General features: G+C 44.9%; 5 protein-coding genes across 5 annotated transcripts; all 5 read right to left on the bottom strand.

Annotated features, from left to right (window-relative positions):
• Positions 1–301: 301 nt before the first annotated feature.
• On the bottom strand, positions 302–4,091 carry HOO65_021109 (Vegetative incompatibility protein HET-E-1; the record flags this gene model as incomplete). Its single annotated transcript, XM_071006323.1, has 5 exons — positions 302–1,306; positions 1,369–3,421; positions 3,494–3,781; positions 3,825–3,981; positions 4,037–4,091. The coding sequence occupies 5 exons, from the start codon at positions 4,089–4,091 to the stop codon at positions 302–304; spliced, it is 3,558 nt and encodes a 1,185-aa protein (XP_070861747.1).
• A 5,520-nt stretch (positions 4,092–9,611) lies between these two features.
• HOO65_021108 (uncharacterized protein) lies at positions 9,612–11,918 on the bottom strand (the record flags this gene model as incomplete). Its single annotated transcript, XM_071000248.1, has 1 exon — positions 9,612–11,918. One exon carries the CDS (start codon positions 11,916–11,918, stop codon positions 9,612–9,614), a length of 2,307 nt encoding a protein of 768 aa, XP_070861746.1.
• A 944-nt stretch (positions 11,919–12,862) lies between these two features.
• HOO65_021107 (Retrovirus-related Pol polyprotein from transposon TNT 1-94) lies at positions 12,863–15,652 on the bottom strand (the record flags this gene model as incomplete). Its single annotated transcript, XM_071000247.1, has 1 exon — positions 12,863–15,652. One exon carries the CDS (start codon positions 15,650–15,652, stop codon positions 12,863–12,865), a length of 2,790 nt encoding a protein of 929 aa, XP_070861745.1.
• Positions 15,653–16,212: 560 nt separating this feature from the next.
• Positions 16,213–17,160, bottom strand: HOO65_021106 (Retrovirus-related Pol polyprotein from transposon TNT 1-94; the record flags this gene model as incomplete). The annotated part of the gene is made up of 1 exon (XM_071000246.1): positions 16,213–17,160. The coding sequence occupies one exon, from the start codon at positions 17,158–17,160 to the stop codon at positions 16,213–16,215; it is 948 nt and encodes a 315-aa protein (XP_070861744.1).
• A 2,365-nt stretch (positions 17,161–19,525) lies between these two features.
• HOO65_021105 (uncharacterized protein) lies at positions 19,526–22,090 on the bottom strand (the record flags this gene model as incomplete). Its single annotated transcript, XM_071000245.1, has 1 exon — positions 19,526–22,090. One exon carries the CDS (start codon positions 22,088–22,090, stop codon positions 19,526–19,528), a length of 2,565 nt encoding a protein of 854 aa, XP_070861743.1.
• Positions 22,091–22,822: the final 732 nt, after the last annotated feature.

Raw genomic sequence — 22,822 nt, 5'->3', positions numbered from 1 at the left:
ATTACGAATCATTACAAGTCTTGGATCAGCGGGGAGAGCTAGGCTTACGAAAGAAATGTGTGGAACTTAAGAGCTGTCTAACAACTATGGTATAAACGAGTAATTAGTTTTTGACTGACGACGAAGCGGATCTTATTAGATTATATATCGAAAAGACTTACATGATGTAGATCGAGAATCAGGACATGGAATCTGATGTAGTGAAACAATTATTGGGAATAGTTGACTAAAGGGTGAAATTCTTGCTTCGGCATTCTGGGCGGATGATAGAGTTTGCGATTTTGCCCGAAAGCTAGTGACCCTAGACAATGGATCTGAATCGCATGACTATGATACGGTCGGAGGAAGTGCTGAGCCCAACTGCTTGGGGTGCTATGGCTGACTTCACAGGACGATACGATGGTGGTAGCCAAAGGACCCTTTTTTGTTCCCGCAAAACCCAAACACCATCCCTACTAAAACAGTAGTTGTCAAGTTCGGAGGAACAAGAAGAAGTTTGGTCAACGAATGGTGGCGATACCGGTGGCTGAGCGCTAGGTGAGAACACTGCTGATGTCACTTCTCGATGATGGCCCTCGAGAGTCTGCAGACACGCACCAGAAGTCGCATCCCAGATCTTGACTGTCTTGTCCCAAGACCCTGATGCCAGTCGCTGTCCATCATTTGAGAAGACCACTGATGACACCGAACTATGATGGCCCTCAAGAGTCTGCAGACACGCACCAGAAGTCGCATCCCAGATCTTGACTGTCTTGTCCCAAGACCCTGATGCCAGTCGCTGTCCATCTTTTGAGAAGACTACTGATGTCACATCTTCTTTATGGCCCTCAAGAGTGTGCAGACACGCGCCAGAAGTCGCATCCCAGATCTTGACTGTCTTGTCCCAAGACCCTGATGCCAGTCGCTGTCCATCATTTGAGAAGACCACTGATGACACCGAACTATGATGGCCCTCAAGAGTCTGTAGACACGCACCAGAAGTCGCATCCCAGATCTTGACTGTGGAGTCCTCAGACCCTGATGCCAGTCGCTGTCCATCATTTGAGAAGACCACTGATGTCACGATTTCTTCATGGCCCTCAAGAGTTTGCAGACAAGCATCCCAATCTGTTTCAACCTTTGGCTTTACCTCGATCCAGTCTGGCTCTTGATGACTAAAAATTCGTCTTATCAAGCTGTTTGTAGGGCTGAATATCAGGGCGGAGAAATACACCTGCAGTGGAGCAATCTCAATAACTCCTGCGTGGAACAAAAAAAACCGATGAGCGTCGTTTATGAGGTCTCGCAAAGCTTGAGGTGCTTTCTCCTGTTACAAAATGTCAGATGTTGATCTATCGAAGACCTCGTGATTTGTACAAAGCAACTTACTGAGTGTAACTTTAGCTTTTCGATTGCTCTTCCCGCAATAGAAATGCCTCTCAAGAGACTAAACGCCTCCAGCCACTGAAGGTACTTTTCACGTAGAAAGGCCAAGATCTCGTCGTTTTTGCTGACCATCCAATTTGCTGATGAATCGATAAGATGGTCAACCCAGAAGAAGCAAGGATATCTGATAGCCGCTAGTGGATCAGGCTGAGGGCGTGAGACTTCCTCAATGAGGCATCCAGGTGCTGTTAAGTTGTACATGTCACGCCGTAGTTCTCTGTGAAGAACAACAAGTGATCGTGAAAGAATAGTCTGGTGTTGGTGTTGAATTCCGAAAGGCAGAATCTCGCCCAAAGCCTTTTCTTGGAAATAGTCCTTGGCTGACTGATGGACGAAAGAAATGACGTTGTTATGAATAGTCAAGAAGGACCCGCATAGGGCGATGAGCTCTTCCACCTCCTGCTTTTCCTCGCTTTCAAGCGACTCGACAAGGACACATAGTTCTTCCAAAGTCAGAGGCCGGTATGCAACAAAGACTTGAGCAATAATATCCTTGCAGATTTGTGCATCATCAGAATCATCGATCTGTTGCACCATCCTCTCATATAGTGCGTCAAGCCCAGGAGGAAACGACATCAGTTTGTTTAGGGTTTGCCGTTTTCGACAATTGGAAAGCTCTTGGCAAACCAGGGACACCCAGAGGAATGTTCCATTGGCATGCAATCGCAAATGATCCAAGACAGCAAGCTTCATCTCCCCGTTGTACTTCTTTTTCTGTGCAAGCTCATCCACCTTGAAATCGATGAAAGAGTTGACCGCTGCAGAAACTGATTCCTGGTTTATTTCCAGGTGTATTTTGACCTTTTGCTCTGCGTCATCCAAGATTTCTTCGATATCTGGCCAGTTGCGGCTTGACACAATCCATTTGGCGCGTGAAGGCTGGGCGATGAATTGAAGGAGGTCTTTCTGGCTCGTACGGCACTCATCCAAGGCATCAACAATCAGGATGGGATTTTTCAGGCTCGGGTCATTCAACATAGAGGTGAGTATTTCGCATAGCTCATGCCAAGCACCCGGACTGTTGAACATATCTTTCTTGCAGTCGTACTTGTTCCGGATATGCTTGGTGAGATGTGGATTATGGTATGCAAAATGGTAGAGCAGGCCTCGCAGCACTGAGCTAGCTGTGTTGACTCGATCATTGGCGGCTTGGCAAAAGAAGTAGGATAGAGACGTCTGACTGGCTCGCTCTAACTCATCGATGACGCCACAGAGGAGCATTGTCTTGCCCTTTCCAGGGTCTCCCTTGATCCAGAGGATTGAGGATTCGCTTTCATCGAGGAACTGCTGGAAGTTCTCGTGGCTGACAATCCATCGATACGACTCTTTCAGTAAACCACCCTTTCTGTGTTCAATATCCTTCTTGTCCGTGGAGGGATCGGTAATGTAAAGATCAGAAAGGCATTTCTTGTCATTTTCATCGTGCTGGGCTTTGGGCTGAGAAACACAACTCCTCGTGAAGGTGGCGACAAATTGCTCGATAGTTTGGTCGTTTTCATTGAAGTAGTTCATAGTGTGCGCTGAGATACTGCCTAACATCCGGTGGTCCAAATTTTCGTTGTCTTTCAGGCCGCTTTCAACATTGAATCTATAGTAGACTCCAGGGCTTTTGTACTTTTGTTTGAGTCGCAAGTCGGCATGCTTAGAGCTAGTCGCCATCTTCCCGTGCGCTTCAAGCACAGAACTTCTCGAATCGTTAATTTGGACAACGTCGTTGACGCCTGTCCCAATACTCAGTATCGTGATGTGTCTACCAGGGAACTGCCTTTCGGCCTCTGAGATAAGAGTTTCACATGGGTTATTGTGGCCATAGCTGGCGTTGATGAACTCGATTTTATCGCGACCAAGTTTGATTGGGTCAAAGAGGGTGACCGCTGCAGAGGTAGCTCTGGCCACCTCCCAAACCCTGCATCCTGTAAGGCATCCAGGGACGCAGTATGTTTTGAATAGTGTAGGCAGCGTTTCGATATTGTCTTTCGTCATCGCCAGCACAGCACTAGATTAACATGGAACATTAGATATGACGATACTTTGTATGCCTTGTAGGCCTGTTTTTTGCAGTACCTACGTCTTCGTGCAATTTTCATCTGCCAATGGCATGTCTCCATGGGGACATGTTGTATCAGTGCTGGTCATATGTCCATCGCTCTTTCGCGGCAGGCAGTTTGGGTCGGTGCAGTTGTTGCGAATCATTCGTTTGATAGCGGCTTCCAACCTTGTAGCTGAAAAGGCACTCGCAGGTATCGTAGATGAAGGTGTTGGCTCTGGGACAAATATTTCGCTGGCAAGGCTTTTATACTCTGTAATCGATTGGTCGATGCTCATTTTGAGTCGGCCGAGCATAATGGCAATGATCCTGTACGAAGGTTATTAACGAAGATTCTCTAATGCGTACTCACAGGTAGGCAATGTCATACCCTCCCGTTCCCGTCCCGCCAATCAAGTCAAACCTGTCGCAGGGTCGTGGTACTTCAGATAAACTTTCTGACTTCTGGATGCATTCCATGATGTTTTCGAGTATGAGCAAGCTAGACAGCCCACAGACACCACCGCCATCTGTAGGAGTTAGCGACATGATAGTAAGCTAGTATCAAGACGTTAGAGAACATACCGAGAGACAGAAGCCACACCGGCGGTCCAGTGGTTTGCGGCGCAGAAGAGTTCATAGTGATGCGATGAATGCGGTAAGGTCAAATAAACTAAAGAAGGTGATTGAGATGAACGAGGCACATGAAGAGAAAAGGCACCAACAGGTAGATGGTCAAAGTTGATCGGTGCAAGATAGCTTTGATCTTGACTTTGTAGATGCAGGCTGAAGTAAGAAACGAGTAGCAAGGAGTGCACAAGAGAATTAAGTTCAGCAAAAAGAAAAACACTGTTGTTCGAGGGGAATTGTGCCTTAAAGTGTAATCTGCACCTCTTCAAGCCTAAACAAGCCACTCCAAAGCATCTGCAGGTTATGAGCCAGATGTCGGGGACTTGTTGATGCCCAACCAGCAAGCAAAGTAGTAGTTTTCTCTGCAATCATGATGTATGGTAGCATCACAGGCTTACCATTACGACAGTTAAATTACATACCTTCCGTCAAGGTAAGCCACTGGTGTACTGTAGACACTTGCTCATCGCACATGATGAGAATAAGCGCTGGCTCAATCGGAGAACATAGGCACCACTCCTCTCCTTCAGCTTGATTCAGCCTGCCTGAAAGTCAATACGATATGATCCCTCCCAAAGGGGATATACTCAGATACTTCAAAGCTTCCGCCCGCTTTCTATGCCTGACGTACTTGACCTGTATTGCAGGATGTCTGACATGCATTATATGCAGAGATTCCTCCCCATCCACAAGCACAGTGTGAAAAGGAGTTCGACCGTAGTCTGTCATTCGCCATCATAGTCCTGGGGAAGGTCGTGATGCACTCCTCCAAAAACCACTGTAGAGGCCTTGCAATTGATTTCCTGCATAAAACATTCCAAGTTACAGACCACACGGCCACCTTGGCCGAGTCACGCCCAACCTGGGTAATTCCCACTGCACTTGACATCAAGGGCTTGTCATGAAGATGGAAATTAAATCTCGCGAAAAGGAAGAAAGAGTAAGGTGAGCGTGGATAGTATTTGAGGACGACCACTATTGCAGTTTATTCCCGAGAATAGAAGGCGGTGAGGCAGGGCACAAACATGGTGGATCCAGCAGATAAATGGTTCACCCCGCACATTATAACAGCATCCCATCGAACATAAAAGATTATCTATGTCCAACAGCATTGCACCTCAACCCGTAACAATGATGATCAAAGAATTATCAAACCAGCAGCTATCCGGTCACTCTTGTTGGCATTCAGCTAGATATGTGGTATTAATGTCTAACAAGATTTCCTAGGCCTTACTTCGAGGGATAGTGCACTGATGAAGGTTGGATAAATTGATAAAATGTTGTTCTTATCTAAAAGGTAATAGTACGAATTGGCAGGACGTGCTGAATGTCACTAGAAGAAGAAGAAGAAGAAGGGATCTGTGACTTGCGGTCATTGCTTGTCTATCTAATTCTTAATTGAAGAACAGATCTCAGCTGATTTATGCACTGCACAAACGACCCATGGAAAAGGCCCTGTATCTCCGATAATAACCCTAACATTTGGCTGAACCTGGACAGGGTCAGCAGTGCTTGTAACCCTGACTCAGGTTACTGACAAACGAGGCCAGAACAGAGGGAAAGAAAGGCAACAGAGCTTTTTATGCTTGAGACAATAGAGGACAAGAAAACAAACAGAAATACTGGAGCTATGTTCTCACACAATAGCTTGTTTACTGCTATCCTGCTAATGAAGAATGGAATGGGGAGTCATATATTCGAGGGAGGCTAGGGCGATCGACAGAAAGTATCTTCAAGATATCTTGGCTCAAGTGCCCATAACTCTAACAAACGACGTCTTTTTTTTGGGTCTTAAACATTGTTTTATTACAAAGTCTATAAGATAAAAAGTGCATTGGCCACGCTGTCAGTGACCATATAGATGATAAATTCTATCCATAATTATCACGCATTCATAGGAAGTCGGAAAACATAGACAGTCGGGGAGAAGTTGGCACCCCCGAGAAAGGATTCTATAGAAAACTTTAAAAAAAAATCACAAATCAATTCAAACTAATCGCTGCCCTGTTCTCTAGATATTTCAACAGCAATTTGACATGTTGCTGAGTTATGGCCACCTGCACCACATCTTCCACATTGCCTTTCCCTCGCTGCTGCTGAACTTCCCCGACCTCACCTGCACCTCAACATCTTCCTGGTTAATATTATCCTCCCTCTCGCCTACAGGCATCTTCCCCCCATTTCGTAGTCGGGTTCTTTAGGCCCTACGCTGCTTGCCAAGGATCTCACTTGCCCGTTGGAGGTCCTGAGCCTCAGACTATAATAAGGTCCTCTGATGCATTGCCGCTTTTGTTCCCTTGGTTAATGACGTTAGGGTCTCAAGGTTGGATGCGGGTGAGCTGCTCTTATACCTTTTGATCCGTCTTTTGAGGTATTCAAACTGAGAGCTAGCTTCAAGCGCTGTCTTTGGGGTCCCAGAAACCCAAGGGTCAGGGAAGCCAGCGTCCTCCTCGGTCGGTGTTGGAGTCCGTAGCTACACGTAAAGCTTTGACACCACGCTTTCTCCATTCAATGGAACAAGCCCAGCTCCTTTAAAAAACGTCCCTTGATATTACTTTCTGCCACAGCTGCTTGGTGGGAGCAGAAAAAGCTAGAAGGAAATCAATCTTGGAAACTTGGGTTATCGGGCACCTGATTAGATGCTCAATTTGTCGACCATAGACCTCCTTGAACGGTCCAAAGCATCTGACATCAAGAGGCTGAAGTAGGCGAGGCAAATGAGGCGGCATACACAGCGTGGTGATGTGGTTGACTTGACAATATTTCTCAAATTCGACAGAGTGGTGGTTGTCATGCCCATCAAGGATCAGAAGCCGAGAGCGACTAGCTGATCGAGCTATAGTGTCTCGATCAAAGTGCCCGAGCTACTCAAGACTTGTATCATTATTTGTCCAGCCATTGTGATTTGTCACGATAGCCTGATCGTTCTGAAGGTTGTCTTCTTGGTAACAGTTAGCGAGATGATATTGGCCCACAACCACGACGAATGGTGCGAATTACCCAGCCTTCTGCCTTGATTGCCTGGATGACTGTAATCTATTCTATTCTTATTTTCCTGGTTGAACTGATTTTGTCTTCGCAGGTCGTTCCACGCCTGTGGCAACCATTACAATTGCAATAATGCCCATGGTAAAGCCAGCCTCATTAAAGGTGTAGATGTTGGCTAGGTTGGTACTATACTTCGAAATTGTGCGTTCCACAAGCCTAAACTAATCGCGAACAAGGGCTGGATCTTCGCATTTGGCCCTCCCGTGGTCATACCTACGAATAAAACACGTCTTGAGGTATGGTTGTCGCTTGATGAAGTTAGCAGCTCAGTGCTTGCTAATGGGTGACGTGTCACTGTCAGCGAGATGTCGGTTGGATATTTCTTCCACACTACGCAGCTGGGGAGAACCCTCAAGAGCCTAGGCTTTGTATATCCTTGCAGTGAAATAGGCGCGTAATTTTGGGTTATTTCCAAGGGCCTGAGGATCGAGAGTTATATCATTTTCTTTGCTTAACTGTGGCATGCCTGCCTGGTGGTTGAGAAATAGTTGCAAAAAGGAAAGTAAGGGGAGTCGCAGGGTTTTTTTCAGACTTGCCATGTTTTCTGACTTTCAATGCATTTAATGTGCTTGATAAGCGAGCGACACAGGTAAGTAAGTGGGCGACGCACTTTTCCCTCTTACATCATAGACTTCTATTCTATCAACTATTTCTCAACCACCAATAATGCCACAATCCTCAACTGAAGCCAGAACCCTTCTTGCCCTTTAGGCCCTCAAAAATAACCCAAAATCAAGTACCCGGCGCTCCAAAAGTGTACAAGATCACTGGGCCTAGGCTACGTCGCCGCAAAAGCAGCATCCAATCGCAGCGTGATTCTATCCTGATATCACGGTTACTATCTGATCAGGAAGAGTAGATATTAGTCCACTTCATTCTTGACCTGGATTCGCGAGGATTTCCCTCGCAACTTTGAGACTGGCTTTATGATGGCCTTGATCGAGCCTGGAACAGCCGTTATAAGCTCCTACAGGCCAGCAAGACCGAAGCAAGTACAGCCTAGAACCCGTGAATGGATTGCTTTGATCGAGGGGATCAATGGGTCGGTCAATCCCGCTGTTTATCATTGGTGCAGGCAAGGATCACCTTGCCAGTTGGTACCATGAATGCGATGTCCCCGGCGATTGGGTTGTTGCATTGAGTGGAAATGGATGGACTAATAATAAGCTAGGTCTTGAGTGGCGAAAGACTTTGTTCGGGCTAGAGTTAAGCGAACGAACAGTCGCTAACGCCTCTTGATCCTTGATGGTCGTGAAAGTCACCACTCCGTCGAATGTGAGGAATATTACAAGGAGAACAAGATTATTGCGCTCTGTATGCCTGCTGATGCTTCTCATCTACTTCAGCCTCTTGACGTAGGGTGGGTGCTTTAGCCTAGCGAAAAAGGCATACAGTCAACAAATAGAGCATTTGATCAGATGCTCTATAACCCGCGTCTCCAAGACCGAGTATTGCAGTTTAGTACTGAATATGGAAGGCGGTGAAGGTGGGCGGAAACACAGGGGGTAAGTGAGGTATTTCACCCTGCTCACCAGCACAACCTTCTAGATAGACTCCTTTCCCTCCTCATCAATCAATAAAGATTATATACGAATCATAGCATTGCGCCTCACCCGTAACACCGAGTTCTGTCCTGCCTTTCACGCCGCCCATCCAGCTACTATTATAGAAAGCAATTTCTAGGGAGGTTTTAGAGGAGCTGGTTTTGCTCCCTTTGGCCCAGAAAATGTCATCTCGAAGCTTGATCTGCAGCTATGGACTCCGACGCATACCGTAGAGGTCAAAATACCATCAACCCCTTGGACTGCAGGGGCTCCAAAGACAGTGATTGAGGCCCAATCGCATTCCAAGTATCTGCAAGGAAGAATTGGGAATAATAAGAGCAGCGCCCTGAGTCAAATATTTAAGCTGTAAAACATTTTGAGAGGACAACAACTGTTATGACGCATGAGATGGTGTTCGTACCGGAAAGGGATCGACAACTTCAACAAGAAAGTAAGACTGTAGGGCGGCACCAGAGGGGTAAATGGACTAGAATATAGAAAAAAGGGCCTTTAACTATAGGGGAAGCATTAAAATCAATTGATCAGATAGATATTGATGTGCAGGTAACAGCTGAATCCTCGCGAGGTGGTCACAGACGGTCAAGAAGAGCAAAGGTCCAGGAGTGTTGTGTTTGCAGAAAGAACTGGACATAATGCAAGGACCTGCCGAGAGATAATAGAAGTCAACAGGGAATAGTATAGGGGTTGATTTTACTTGATCAGATAGATTATGGTAGTTATTTCTATTGCGATTGAATTCGGAAGGTTGGTAAAAGTGCGTCCACCATTAGTGTCCATCGCTCGCTTATCACGCACGTCATGTTATACATGCATTCTCATGGAAGTTAATATAACATGATTTTCAAGTGCCTGAAGTTGAGCTATTAAAGATACTAGTGATAGGTATTTCTTACTACCATCTTCTCTACCCACTGACCTCAAGGAAAGAACTCATTTTCGAACTTGATTAATTCATGAGCCTCTGCAGTCTTTTCCAGCTGTTGGCCATAGACATCACATAGAAGTGACTCCAGCAAACGCAACACTTGCTGCTTCACTTGTGCTAGTTTGTTGTCCGATGGTTCATGAAATATAGGATATTGCTTGGAGTCTAGGCCAACGCACAAGATCACCCCGAGATTCTTTCTTGAATTTCCTGAGGGCACTCGAACTTCAGTGCCATGGTTTTTGCCCCTCAGACACATCATCAAACCAATGATGGGCATTTCGTTGTCAAATTCAAGCTTCTGAGCCCCATCGTCAGTGTGGTGATAGGCAGAGTTCAATCTGCCTTTTGTAACTGAATGATGGGCCTGGTTCTTTACTTGAATGAGAATACAGCCAATATGCCCTTTTCTCCTTGCTTTTCCAGAGACCCAAACCGGAATGAGAATATCTACCCCATTGAAGTTAGTCGGAAGGTAACAGGCTGTACAACTCCTGTACATGTTGTAAATGTCCACCATTTTCGGTGCGGTGACTCGTCTCTGAATTCGATTAAAAAATACATTTCCTTCCAGAAGCATAGTCTTGACCTTGGATTGTCGACCGTCTTTAAACACCTTCTCAGCTTTTTCCGCAATAGATTGACCGAGCAAACTTCCAAGGAAGTTTTGAACAAGAACAGGTTTGAAGTATCTCTCATGTGAAATTGCATCAAATGCAAGAAGAAGGATAATTCCTGCAATGAACTCCCCCATCTCTCCGACATTGATATGATTCCAGTACAGGGCAGTATCAAATTCCTCAAGGGCTTTCACAAGGCTTGGCCCCATTGTCACTCCATGGCTCTTTGCTGCCAACGCGAGAATTGGATCAGTTGGTTGCATGATTATGAGGTCCTCTCGGTTTTCTGAAACATTTGCCAATCCATGCATCCAGCCTGAGACAAATCTTTCTGCTAGAGAAAATTTGCACACTTTGAAAGGAATCCGGTATGAAAGAAGGGCCAAACGTGCAACTGTTTTATCATCAACTTGAGATCCTACCCTGTCAGGGTCACACTTTTCCCGACTGAGTTGGAACACACTGTCCTCGGTACTACCCTGTTGAAGCAGTGCACCCCATAGGGGACGGCCAAAAGTGAAGATTTGTCTCCAGTCTGTGTTTGGTTCATGAAGATAAGCTGGAGTTGGTGAGGCGAAGATATTCTTGGTAAAGCTTTGATAAAGAGGTGGGAAAAGGCATTTATTTGGCCGTTCATGGGTAGGGACCTTTTGGCTAGGGTCTTGTGCAATAGCAGGAGAGAAATTGGATATCTTGGATGCTGTGTCAAGAAACACGGCAAAAAAGGTTTTTTCACCACCTGTAGCACTGTTCCATAAGGCTGTTCGGAGAGAGCGAAATAGTAAATTGGGTTCTCCATCGCTGGTGCCAGTCAAAAGATTCCGGGCCTCATCGATACAGAGAACAAATTGAAGGGAAGGAGTAGAGCTACCGGAAATAAAAGTGTTGCTTCTAGTATTCTGCTTCACCTTATGCCCTACACTAGTGAATAGATGTTGGCAGTAGGTTTCAAAAGGCTTCCAGTCATCATTTGGACCTGGTTTGTGGAGGAATGGGGGTTTACTGATAGCGAACTGAAGGCTAGATTCGATAAGATTCTGCTGTTTTCCACAGTCCTGGTCAGTTTGGTAATCGAAAAAGTCTGTAGGGCCAACTCCAAAAGTCCGAGCCAGTCTGGCAAGATGCAGAAGTGCCTCAACTATTAAGGACCATTTCCATTCCATCTCTGCTCGCTGGTCGAGAGGGCTTTCTTTAGAACGTGCACTATTCAAGGCATGTAGGATGAGAGAGGCATAAGGTGACCTGCGAGGAAAGCCATTCGCTCTCTCTGGAGCGAAGTTCAGATAAATGACATATTTGCCATGTTTAACAGCAAGCTGAGAAACAGAGTATGTTTTGCCTGTACCTGAGGGTGCAACAATGGACGTATAAGGCGACAAATATTTATCTTCTTCAAAGCGAAACCAGTCGTGGTACTTGTCAAGTGTCTCACAGAGCCTAGCACTACTAGATTGGTAGCCATTGTGAGCTCTTTCGGAAGCCTTGAATGCTTTTCGTACTTCTTGGTGAAACACATGGGTTGAGCTCATGTGTTCATTCGTTTGTTTTTCAGCTTCATGGATAACCTGCTCGACCTCTGGAATCAATATCTTATTGACTGTATCACATGAGAATGCTTTGCTGTTAAGCCACTCTTCGAAGTCGGCTTTTAGAGAAAGATGAATTTTGAAGTTGTCCATTTTGACATTTATATGTTTCTCAAGTTTTTTGAGCCTCCTTCTAAGCTCTGGGAAATGTGTAATGGTCAAGTCAATGATAGGCAAACTAATTTGCTGGATGCTTGTCTTTAACACATCTTGATCGATCCCAATAAAAAGTGGTGGTGCTTTGACATCCTCAGGCCACTGTGCATATCGGCAGAGATCTGCGAATGATGTGAAATTTGTAACCCCAGTAAAGGAAAGGTCCATGGCTGCTTGAGTATCCATACTGAAAATGCTAAGTTGCTTCAAGTCTGACTCTATTGTAGAAGTAGATATAGTCAGTATAAAGCATACAAAACATCACAGTCAAGATTGCTTACATGGACACTAAAAGTAGGGTAAGAGTTGTGTAGAGCAGTAAAGAGGGGTAATGAAGTGGAAGATTAAACAATGAAGGCGAGAAAGTCAGGAAATGGAATTTCAAGGGTTCTAATGTTTGGATATCAGTTTGCTGATGATGAAATGGAGACAGCACATCGAGTTATTGTTTAGTTAATGATGATGTTTAGATACTCGCAGAATCCATGCATGACATGCACGTGGCATGGAAGTTGTTAACCCTATATTGTGGAGATTCCAGCTCTATTCGGAATAACATCGGGTGAATATATGGCACTGTGCGGAAAATTCAGCTCTGCTTAGGGTTATGTTGCGTGGCGCGGTATACATGTTAAGTGGCGTCCCATACGTGCCCCACTTATCCGAATCTATTGTGGCTGATCACGTGACATGATTGACACCACAATACAAAAGGTGTTGAAGCAAACTTCCTGTTGTGAAGTGTATTGATTTTCTATTTATTTATTAAAGGTTTAAGTTCTATCACTATGCACAACTAGGCCGGTGTATTTATGCACAGGTTTACCCAGTGTTAACCCGACTGAGGACAGATTCTCCACAACATTCCCCCAGAATCAACATCATTCGGATTCGCCAGGTATACTGATGTTCATCTGTGATCTGAACTTGTTGAACTTGACGTTGTTGAGTGGTTTTGTAAGTCCATCTGCCAGCATGTCTTCTGTTGCAACGTATTCAAGTTTCACTTTCCCCTGTTGAATCCAGTCCTTAACTGCATGATGCTGTATGTCAATGTGCTTGGTTTTGTCGCTGGCTCCTAGGTTGTTGGCGATCTTTAAGGCAGCTTGATTGTCTCCGTATATCAGAGTGTTGGCTCTTAGCTTAATGGTTTGCGCAGTTTTACTTCTTTTTCCGTCGAATTGTAGCCTTTCGAGACACCACTGTATCATTCTGTGTATCCAGATGCCTTCTTTAGCACAGGGAGTAAATCCGACATACTCAGCCTCGGTTGTTGAGGTTGCTACGCTTCGTTGTTTCTGAGCTTTCCATTTTATAGGGCCACCAGCTAGGGTAAACACCATACCTGATACCGACTTTCTGTCTTTGGAGTTCGCGTAGTCCGCGTCAGAGTATCCTATCAAGGATTCCTCCATTCCCCCAGAGCGCCGTAAGCTAAATCCAATGCCCAGTGAGGCAGTATCTCTAAGATATCTTGCAACTCGTTTGGCAGCATCTAAATGCCTTTCGGCTGGATTCGAGTTGTGTTGTGATAGCATTGCTGTAGCGAAAGCTATGTCCGGTCTTGTCATAACGCTTGGGTACATCAGTGTTCCAATCAGTGACTGATATGTTTTCTTGTCGACGCTCTTTTCTTCTTCGCGTATTGGTTCCAACGTTTCCCATGCTGCTATTGGGGTGCTGACCGGTTTTGCTCGTGGTGCAGTGATGTCGAGCTCTTCAGACATCTTCATGATGTATTGCTTTTGACTGAGCCACATCTTTCCTTTGTCTCTGTTTCGATTGACTTCCATGCCTAGGAAAGTTTTCAATTCCCCCATGTCCTTGATCTCAATCATTTTCGCAAGTCCCTCTATGAGTTGACTGATCTGGGGTTTGTCAGGGCCTGCCACGGCTATGTCATCAACGTATACAAGCACAATAATTCGTTTCTGTGGATTAATCATGATGCACTCGTCATCCGGGCATTTGACTAGTCCAAGTTTGTTTAGGCATGGTATTATTGTGTTGCGCCAGGCATGGGATGCTTGTCTCAGACCATATAGAGCCTTGTTCAGTTTCCAGATGGTGTCCGGCTTCTTGAGGTGTGGAGGTGGATTCACATACACCATTTCTTCCAGTTTGGCTTGAGCAAATGCATTCCTCGCGTCTACTTTGCGGCACTCCAGATTAAGACCACATACCATTGCAAAGAAAGCTCTGGTTGTTGTTTGTTTTGGGGTTGGTGCGTAAGTTTCATGGAAGTCAACACCTTGTTCCTGTCTGAAGCCTTGTGCCACAAGTCTAGCTTTGAACCTTTCTGGCTGTTCATCGGTGCTCGGTTTGATCTTGAAGATAAACTTGGTGTTTACTAGTTTTATGCCGTTTCTGAATGGCACTTCTGTCCAAGTTCCGAATTTTCGCAGAGTTCGTATTTCTGCGTCTATCGCTTCTCGCCATTCTGATGCATGTGTCGGGTGCATGATGGCTTCGGCATATGTTCCTGGTTCCCGTTTCAGCATTGTAGCCATCATTGCTCTGATTCTCTTTGCTTGTGGGTTTTCATCGTTCTTTTCATCCTGTTGAAAGATGTTGTACGGCCTTTTCAAGATTCCACGGATATATAGATCGTGTAATTGGCTGTCGATCCTTCTTTGGACCGTGTCGGGAGTGTCCTCAATTTCATTCGTTGAGTCTTGCTCCACATCCTTCTGTGTCTCTTCTGCTTCTGTGTCCTCGTCTTGCCCATCGATCATCATGTCTTGTCCCTCTGGGGTGACATATTCATCGTCATCCATGTTTGGGTTTTGTGGTTCCTGAATTGCCAGGTTGTCGTCCTGTGTCTCCAGCTCATTGACCTGGTGATCAACTTGGTTGTTTTCCCCCAGAGTGTTCATTCCTTGTCTTGGTGTTGACTGATCGTCTTCATGGTTTGCCTGTTCTTCTTGCACGAGTTCCTCGGGTGTCGAGACATCTTTGTTGGGTTGATCCGACTCCAGCAAGTCTCCACCGGATATATTTTCGAAAAATTGCAATGACTCTGTAACAAATGTTTTGTTCTTCATGATGTCCCAGCATGTGTACCTCCCAGTTACCTTCTCATCAATTGCCAGTAGGATTCCTTCCCGTCCACGAGTTTCCAGTTTGTTTCTCTGCCGTGTGTTTGGATTCTTGTTGTAGACGTTGTGGAATACTACTTTGCAGCCCCATCTGTGTATATGCATGTTGTTTGGAGCTATGTTGAAGAATAGTTCGAATGGCGATTTTGCGTCTCTGATGCTCGCTCTATTCGCTATGTATGCCGAGTGTGTGGCTGCGTAGGGCCAGAAACTGGTGGGCATTGATGAGTCCGCTAGTATCGTGCGAACTGAATCATTGATCGTTCTGATTGCCCTTTCAGCTATACCGTTTTGACTCGACGTTCCTGGGATAGTGAACTGCGCTTCAGAGCCGTGGCTTGCCTGCCATTGCAATGTCAGTTTCTTGAGTTCTGGGGCGTTATCAGTTCTGAACGCTTTGATTGTTTTGTTCATTTTTAACTCAATTCTCTTTTTCCAGCTGTTTAGAACCTCCGCTGTGTCCTTTCTTTGCTGTATGGGGAGTACCCATTTGTACTTTGACGCATCGTCGACTATGATGATGTAGTATTGCGTCTTGTCGATACCAATTGGGTGATTGCCTGATATGTCCATGTGTATCAGGTCGAGTGGTTCTTGGCTAGGCAGTGTGTGGGAGTGTCCATTCGTCTTGGTGATCTTCCCTTTTACACATGTTTGACAGTGAAAGTTTGTCGGCTTCGCAGCAATCTTCCAAGAATGCTTGTCTGCTGACTGTTGGTGTAGTTTTCTAAGTTTTTGTTCACCTACATGCCCAAACTTGACATGAGCTTCCTCATATGGTATTGTCTTCATACGCATATCCATTCCTCCCATGCATGGAATTGTATACAGTCCGTCCTTCTCAGTGAGGTCGGTTCTTTTGTAATTCTTTCTGATGAAGGCTCCATGTTCCAATGCTAGAACCTCGATTCTTTTTCGGCACAATTGTCTTACTGATAACAGATTTTGATTTAAACCGTCTACATGATACACATTTATAGTAACCTCTGATCCCCCCACATCAATCTTGGCCAGGCCGTATGTGTTGGTTACTAAGCGGAGACCTCCCCAATGAACCGGTATGGGGTCTATTCTTTGGAAGCTGTAAAGTCTCGTTAGATCGCCTGTCAAATGATGTGTGGTACCACTGTCAACTATCCAGTAGTCGGGGTCTTCTTACTTGAGGGGTCCATGTGACTCATGTTGGCGGAAATCTTCCTCTGCTCCCAGGTCTGCTTGTTCCTACATTCCTCTTCTTTGTGTCCGATCTTTTGGCAGAAAAAGCATTTTGGCTTTCCAGCATTCCTCGTTTGTTTCGCTTTCGAGGAGTCAGTCTGATTGGATTCTCTCTGTCTGTTAGATGATATTACGATCTCATCATCTATCTTCTCCATAACATCATTCCAGGTGCCATTTCCCTGCCGAATTTGTCTTTCAAAGATTTCGGCGATTTTAGGTGGCAGATGCATCATCCAGCATTTCACGATGGGCCTAGCCATGAAGTGTGTGATCAACTGGTCCCTGCCTAGGGGTGCATACTCTGTCGTTTCTGCCAACCTGTGCCTGATGCTATGCCATTTGCTGGTTGCTTGATCTCCATCTTGCCACTTCATATGCTCCGCGATTTCTTCCATCATGTTGCAATGTTTGCGGCTTGTGGAGATGGCGAATTGTGCCTTCAAGGTAGTCCAGCATTTGGAGACAGTTTCTATCCCCTCAGTTGCCAGCTGTGTTTCTTCGTCCATGCCGGCACGTAGGATTGTGAACGCTTGTTGCTCATCGATTGACCGTTCTGCTTCGGTTTTGACGAGGTCCATCGCGTCCTCAAATTCTTTTTCTCCAGTGTCCTTGAACAAATAGAGTACCTTAACGCCTTTCAAAGCACGAACCGCGTGCTTCACCCATTTGTCCCAGTTATTTGCATTTAGTTTCGGGAAATTGTGAAGTATCATTTCCCTGGCTAGGATTGATGGCTGGGCATCTTGTCTGCTTTCCTTCGTAGTTGTCGCCTTGTTTGATTCAAGGGTCTCAAAGATCCCCTTGATCATTTTTGTGACATCCTCTTGGGTCAGGTATTGGTTCTGGGCGGGTGGGTTGCTCATTTTGTTGTGAGATTGTAGCGACGACTGGATTTTTTTTTTTTTTTTGGTAGGAGAGGTTGAGAATTAGGGTAGATTATGTTGTATGTGTTGTTGATTAGGCTGAGATAGTAGGTTTTTTTTTTTTTTTTTTGAATAGAAAACCTCTTCAGTCCTAGTCCTGATGGTGGTAACGTTGACACGTCTTTCAATTCCGTCTTCAAGATTTATCGGTTCGGTTCTCGACTTGTTTCTCGTTCACGGTTGTCGTCTCAATTGTCTGTTTTCGAAGGTGATTTTTAGTGTGCTAGAAACACCGGGCTCATAACCTGTTGTGAAGTGTATTGATTTTCTATTTATTTATTAAAGGTTTAAGTTCTATCACTATGCACAACTAGGCCGGTGTATTTATGCACAGGTTTACCCAGTGTTAACCCGACTGAGGACAGATTCTCCACAACACTTCCCAACAAGTTCCGGATGAGGTTCGGGTAAACTGATAAGACTCTGTGCTTATCTTAAAAAGGGGAGTATTTAGGAAAAGAGGAGTGGTAAAACTTTTTATCTACTTTAAAATAATAAAATAAGGACCAATTTCAACAAAAGGAATAGTTCCAGGACGTAGCATAGACTTAAACCCTTTAATAAACCAACTGATTCAACATTTAAGATCTATTCTACAACATTTGAGATCTATTCCACAGGTTAACCCCTTTCCACACTAACAGTTTGTGTAACGTACAGGATACGCTTGTGCGACAAAGAAGCATGCTTGACACAATAATTACTCAACTTGCGGCATCTCTTATTGATCAATGAACTTTCAACTAGGATTTGTGCCAGATCTGAATTGTAAGGCTTCACGAGATACAAGAAGATTCAATTGTATAACAGCTCTGTATTAAAGAAGAACTCGATAAGTTCTAAAAGAAACTAAAATGAGCTATGCTAACTATGGAGGTTGGGTGGTTTATATGTACGTTGGGAGATATGCGCTTTGGCAGAGGGACTTAAAGGAAGACACTAGGAAGAGGCACTAGGAGACACTAGGAGGCACTAGGAAAGGGCTAGAGAGAAAAAAGGGACTTTTGGTGCATCGTATGGTTTCCTGGGTGAGGGCAGGGCCTGAACCATACATGATCCATAGATCATTACATGAATACTGAAGGTAGAATTCTTCTCGAGTTGAAGGCCCTTAAAATTGAGCCAAAATTAGATCCTTGATGTGCTGCAGGAATCTACCAAGTTGGCTATGGGTGTTCACTCTCGACGCGATTGGATTCCTGAGTCATACAGACTATGTGATCTATAGGAGTGTATTACTTTACAGTTAGATGTTAATCTGGAGTTATAAGAATTCTTTCTGTTATTGTGTGGTATGGAAGAAATGGCCAATCGCTTGCTCATTGACCACAACACGTTACCCGTCGGCAATCACTAGGCGTCTAACTGCGTCAAGTGAGGACTAGACCTCACAGTATGGTTCAATCGCAGCCACAAGCACGAGAGAGCAAAATGTGAGAGTTTGACCATTATTTGCGATGGGTTTAGGGTAGTGGAGAACACAATCACGAAATATAGTATCATCAACCTAGTTGATATCTACAACTCTGATGAGACTAGCTTGATGATTGAGGTCATTACAAGTGGAGTTGCTATAGTTGCAGTAAATCTAGAAATGAGCTACACCCATCCAAGCAAGAAATGCTGAAGGCTGGGCGATCGCGCCGTTCCAGATAGCATTATTAGAGTCTCAAAACCAGATACATATACAGTCGAATGAGGCATTTAACAAGTGGTGCAGAGCAAAAAGGACCAAGCTATAGGATAGAGGGGAGATGACAGAAGAAGAGGCAAGAAATCAATTGATTAGATGGGTATTGATGCGCAGGTAGCGGCCGAGCTGTTGAGAAGTGGTGGTTGGCGTGTTTGAAAGAAAGCCACTGTGGAATGGGAGGTAAGGCTGGCCTTGGCAGAAGAACATGTCAAACGGGTGCTTATAGATCAAGAGAACAGGGTAGGCATGAGATTAGGTTATTAAAATATTTTGCCATGTTTTTATCTTGAGGTCGGCCAAAGAATCCATTTTTGTTTCTGCAAAACCCAAACACAATAACCACTAATACAGTAACTGTCAACAAATGAGAGTGATATCCGACGCTGAAAGCTGGTTTAGAACACCACTGATGTCACCTTTCGTTGGTAACCCTCAAGAGTCTACAGGCGCCCACCAGAAGTCGCATCCCAGATCTTGACTGTCTTGTCCCAAGACCCTGATGCCAGTGCCTTTTCATCATTTGAACATGTAAGTTAATATAAAATGATTTCTAGTGCCTAAGGTTGAACTATTAAAAAGACTAGTGATAGCTAGCTCACACCATCACTAGGCTCAAGGAAAGAACTCATTTTCGAACTTGAGTGATTCATAAGCCTGTGCAGTCTTTTCCAGCTTTTGGCTATGGACATCACATCCAAGTGACTCTAGCAAACGCAGCACTTGCTGCTTCACCTGTGCCAGTTGGTTTTCTTGTGATTCATGAAATATAGGATATTGCTTGGAGTCCAGCCCAACGCACAAGATCACCCCGAGATTCTTGCTTGAATTTCCTGAGGGCGCTCGAACTTCAGTGCCATATTTTGTGCCCCTCAAACACATCATCAGGCCCATGATAGGCACTTCGTTGTCATATTCAAGCTTCTGAAACCCATCCTCAGTGTGGCAATAGGCAGAGTTCAATGTGTCTGGGGTAACTGAATGGTGGGCTTGATTCTTTACTTGAATGAGAATACAGCCAAAACGGCCGTTTCTCCTTGCTTTTCGAGGTATCCAAACTGGAATGAGAATATCTACCCCATTGAATCTAGTTGGAAGGTAACAGGCTGTACAACTCCTGTACATGTTGTAAATGTCCACCATTTTTGGTGCGGTGACTCGCCTCTGAATTCGATTAAAAAATACCTTTCCTTCCAGCAGGATAGTCTTGACCTTGGATTGTCCGCAGTCTTTAAACACCTTCTCAGCTTTTTTCACAATGGAGTGGCCAAGCAAACTTCCAAGGAAGCTTTGAACAAGAACAGGCTTGAAGTATCTCTCACATGAAGTTGCATCAAATGCAAGAAGAAGGATAATTCCTGCAATGAACTCGTTCACGTCTCTAACATTGACATGATTCCAATACAGTGCATTATCAAATGCCTCGAGAACTTTCACAAGGTTTGGCGCCATTGTCACTCCATGGTCCTGTGCTGCCATAGCAAGGATCGGGTCAGTTGGTTGCATGACTTTGAGGTCCTCTCGGTCTTCCGAAACACTTGCCAAACCATGCATCCAGCCTGAGACAAACCCTTCCGCTAGAGAAAACCTGCACACTGTGAAAGGAATCCGGTATGAGAGAAGAGCCAAACGTGCAACTGTCTTATAATCAGCCTGAAATCCTATCCTGTCAGGGTCACACTTTTCCTGACAAAGTTGGAACACATTGTCCTCAGTACTACCCTGTTGAAGCAGTGCACCCCATAAGGGACGACCAAAAGTGAAGACTTGTCTCCAGTCTGTGTTTGGTTCATCGAGTAGAGCTGGCGTTGGTGAGGCGAAGATATTTTTAGTAAAGCTTTGATAAATGTGTGGGAAAAGGCATTTATTTGACCGTTGATAGGTAGGGACCTTTTGGCTCGGGTCTCGGGCAATAATTGTAGGAAAGAAATTGAATATCTTGGGTGCTGTATCAAGAAACACAGCAAAAAAGGTTTTCTCACCACCTGTAGCACTGTTCCATAAGGCTGTTCGGAGGGTGCGAAATAGTAAATTGGGTTCTCCATCGGCAGTACCAGTCAAAAGATTCCGGGCCTCATCGATACAGAGAACAAACTGAAGGGGAGGAGTAGAGTTATCGGAAATAAAAGTGTTGCTTCTAGTATCCCGCTTCACCTTGTGCCCAGCACTCGAGAATAGTTGTTGGCAGTAGGTATCAAACGGCTTCCAGTCATCATTTGGACCTGGTTTGTGAAGGAATGGGGGTTTATAAATGGCGAACTGAAGGCTAGATGCGATAAGATTCTGCTGTTTTCCACAGTCCTGGTCAGTTTGGTAGTCGAAAAAGTCTGCAGGGCCAATTCCAAACGTCCGAGCCAGTCTGGCAAGATGCAGAAGTGCCTCAACTATTAAAGACCATTTCCATTCTATGGCTGCTCGCTGGTCTAGAGGACTTCCTGTAGAGCCTGCTCTATTCAAGGCATCTAGAATGAGAGAGGCATAAGATGACCTGCGAGGAAAGCCATTCGCTCTCTCTGGAGCAAAGTTCAGGTAAATGACATATTTGCCATGTTGAACAGCAAGCTGAGAAACAGAATATGTTTTGCCTGTACCTGAGGGTCCAACGATGGAGGTATAAGGCGACAAATATTTATCTTCTTCAAAGCGAAACCAGTCGTGGTACTTGTCAAGTGTCTCACAGAGCCTAGCACTGCTAGATTGGTAGCCATCATGAGCTTTTTCAGAGGCCTTGAATGCTTTTCGTACTTCTTGGTGAAACGCATGGATGAAACTCATGTGTCGATTTTCATTCGTCTGTTTTTCAGCTTCACGGATAACTTGCTTGGCCTCTGGAATCAAGATTTCATTGACTGTGTCACCTGAGAGCATCTCAGGGCCAAACCACTCCTCGAAACTGATTTGTAGAGAAAGATGAGATTTGAAGTTGTCTGTGTTGACAATTTCAAGTTCCTCGATTCTTTTCAGCTCCCTTCCAAGCTCTGGGAAATGCACAGCAGTGATGTCAATAATGCACGAATTCATATTTTGGATCATCATCTTTAACTCATCCTGGTCAATCCCAGTGAAAAGTGGTGGTGCTTTGATATCCTCAGGCCAATGTGCATATCGGCAGAGATCTGCGAACGATGTTATATTTGTAACCCCAATAAAGGAAAGGTCCGTGGCTGCTTGAGTAGCCATACTGAAAAGGCCAAGCTGCTTCAAGTCTGGCTCTATTGTAGAAGGCGACACAGTCAGTATCAGGCATACAAAACAGTGTGGTCAAGATTGCTTACATGGACTAAAAGCAGGGTGGGAGTTGTGCAGAGCAGTGATGAGGGGGAATAAAGTGAAAAAAAGAAAATAAACACTGCAAATGAGGAAGTCAGAAAATAGAATTTCAAGGATGCCCATATTCAGATGTCAGTTGGGAGACAGTGCATCAACGTTTTGTATAGTTCATGACGTTTAGATGCTAGAAGAATCCTTGCATGCACAGCACCAATACCAAGTCTAGTAGGGCACGTGCTGTGGAAATCGTGGCCGTGCTAACCCTATGTTCTGGAGATTCCGGCCCCGCTCGGAGTAACATCGGGTAAATACACAACACTTAGTGGCAATACATGAAGATATTTAGAACAGCCTGAATAACACAATAAATACTTTACTCTCAGTTCAATGCTAAGGGTGGGCGACCAGGCGATCAATGATGAACAGCACAGTAAGGAAGAGAGGAATAGGTGCGCAATCCTTTAGAACTCTATTCACTATTCCAGCTTTCAGGAAAAGCATGCAGCGATCCCATTTGACAGCTTGAATCTTGAGCACTACAGCAGCAGATATATTTAGGCGAGCAACTACTTGTTAAGGCTGCGCCTGGGATGTGGTGGGTCTGCGCCCCACTTATTAATCTCTTAAAACCCCTCTCACATT

This window comes from Ceratocystis lukuohia, assembly GCF_044167205.1.
Source record: "Ceratocystis lukuohia strain C4212 chromosome Unknown Supercontig2_pilon, whole genome shotgun sequence".
NCBI lineage: Eukaryota > Fungi > Ascomycota > Sordariomycetes > Microascales > Ceratocystidaceae > Ceratocystis > Ceratocystis lukuohia.
This window is presented reverse-complemented; position numbering and strand designations above follow the sequence as displayed.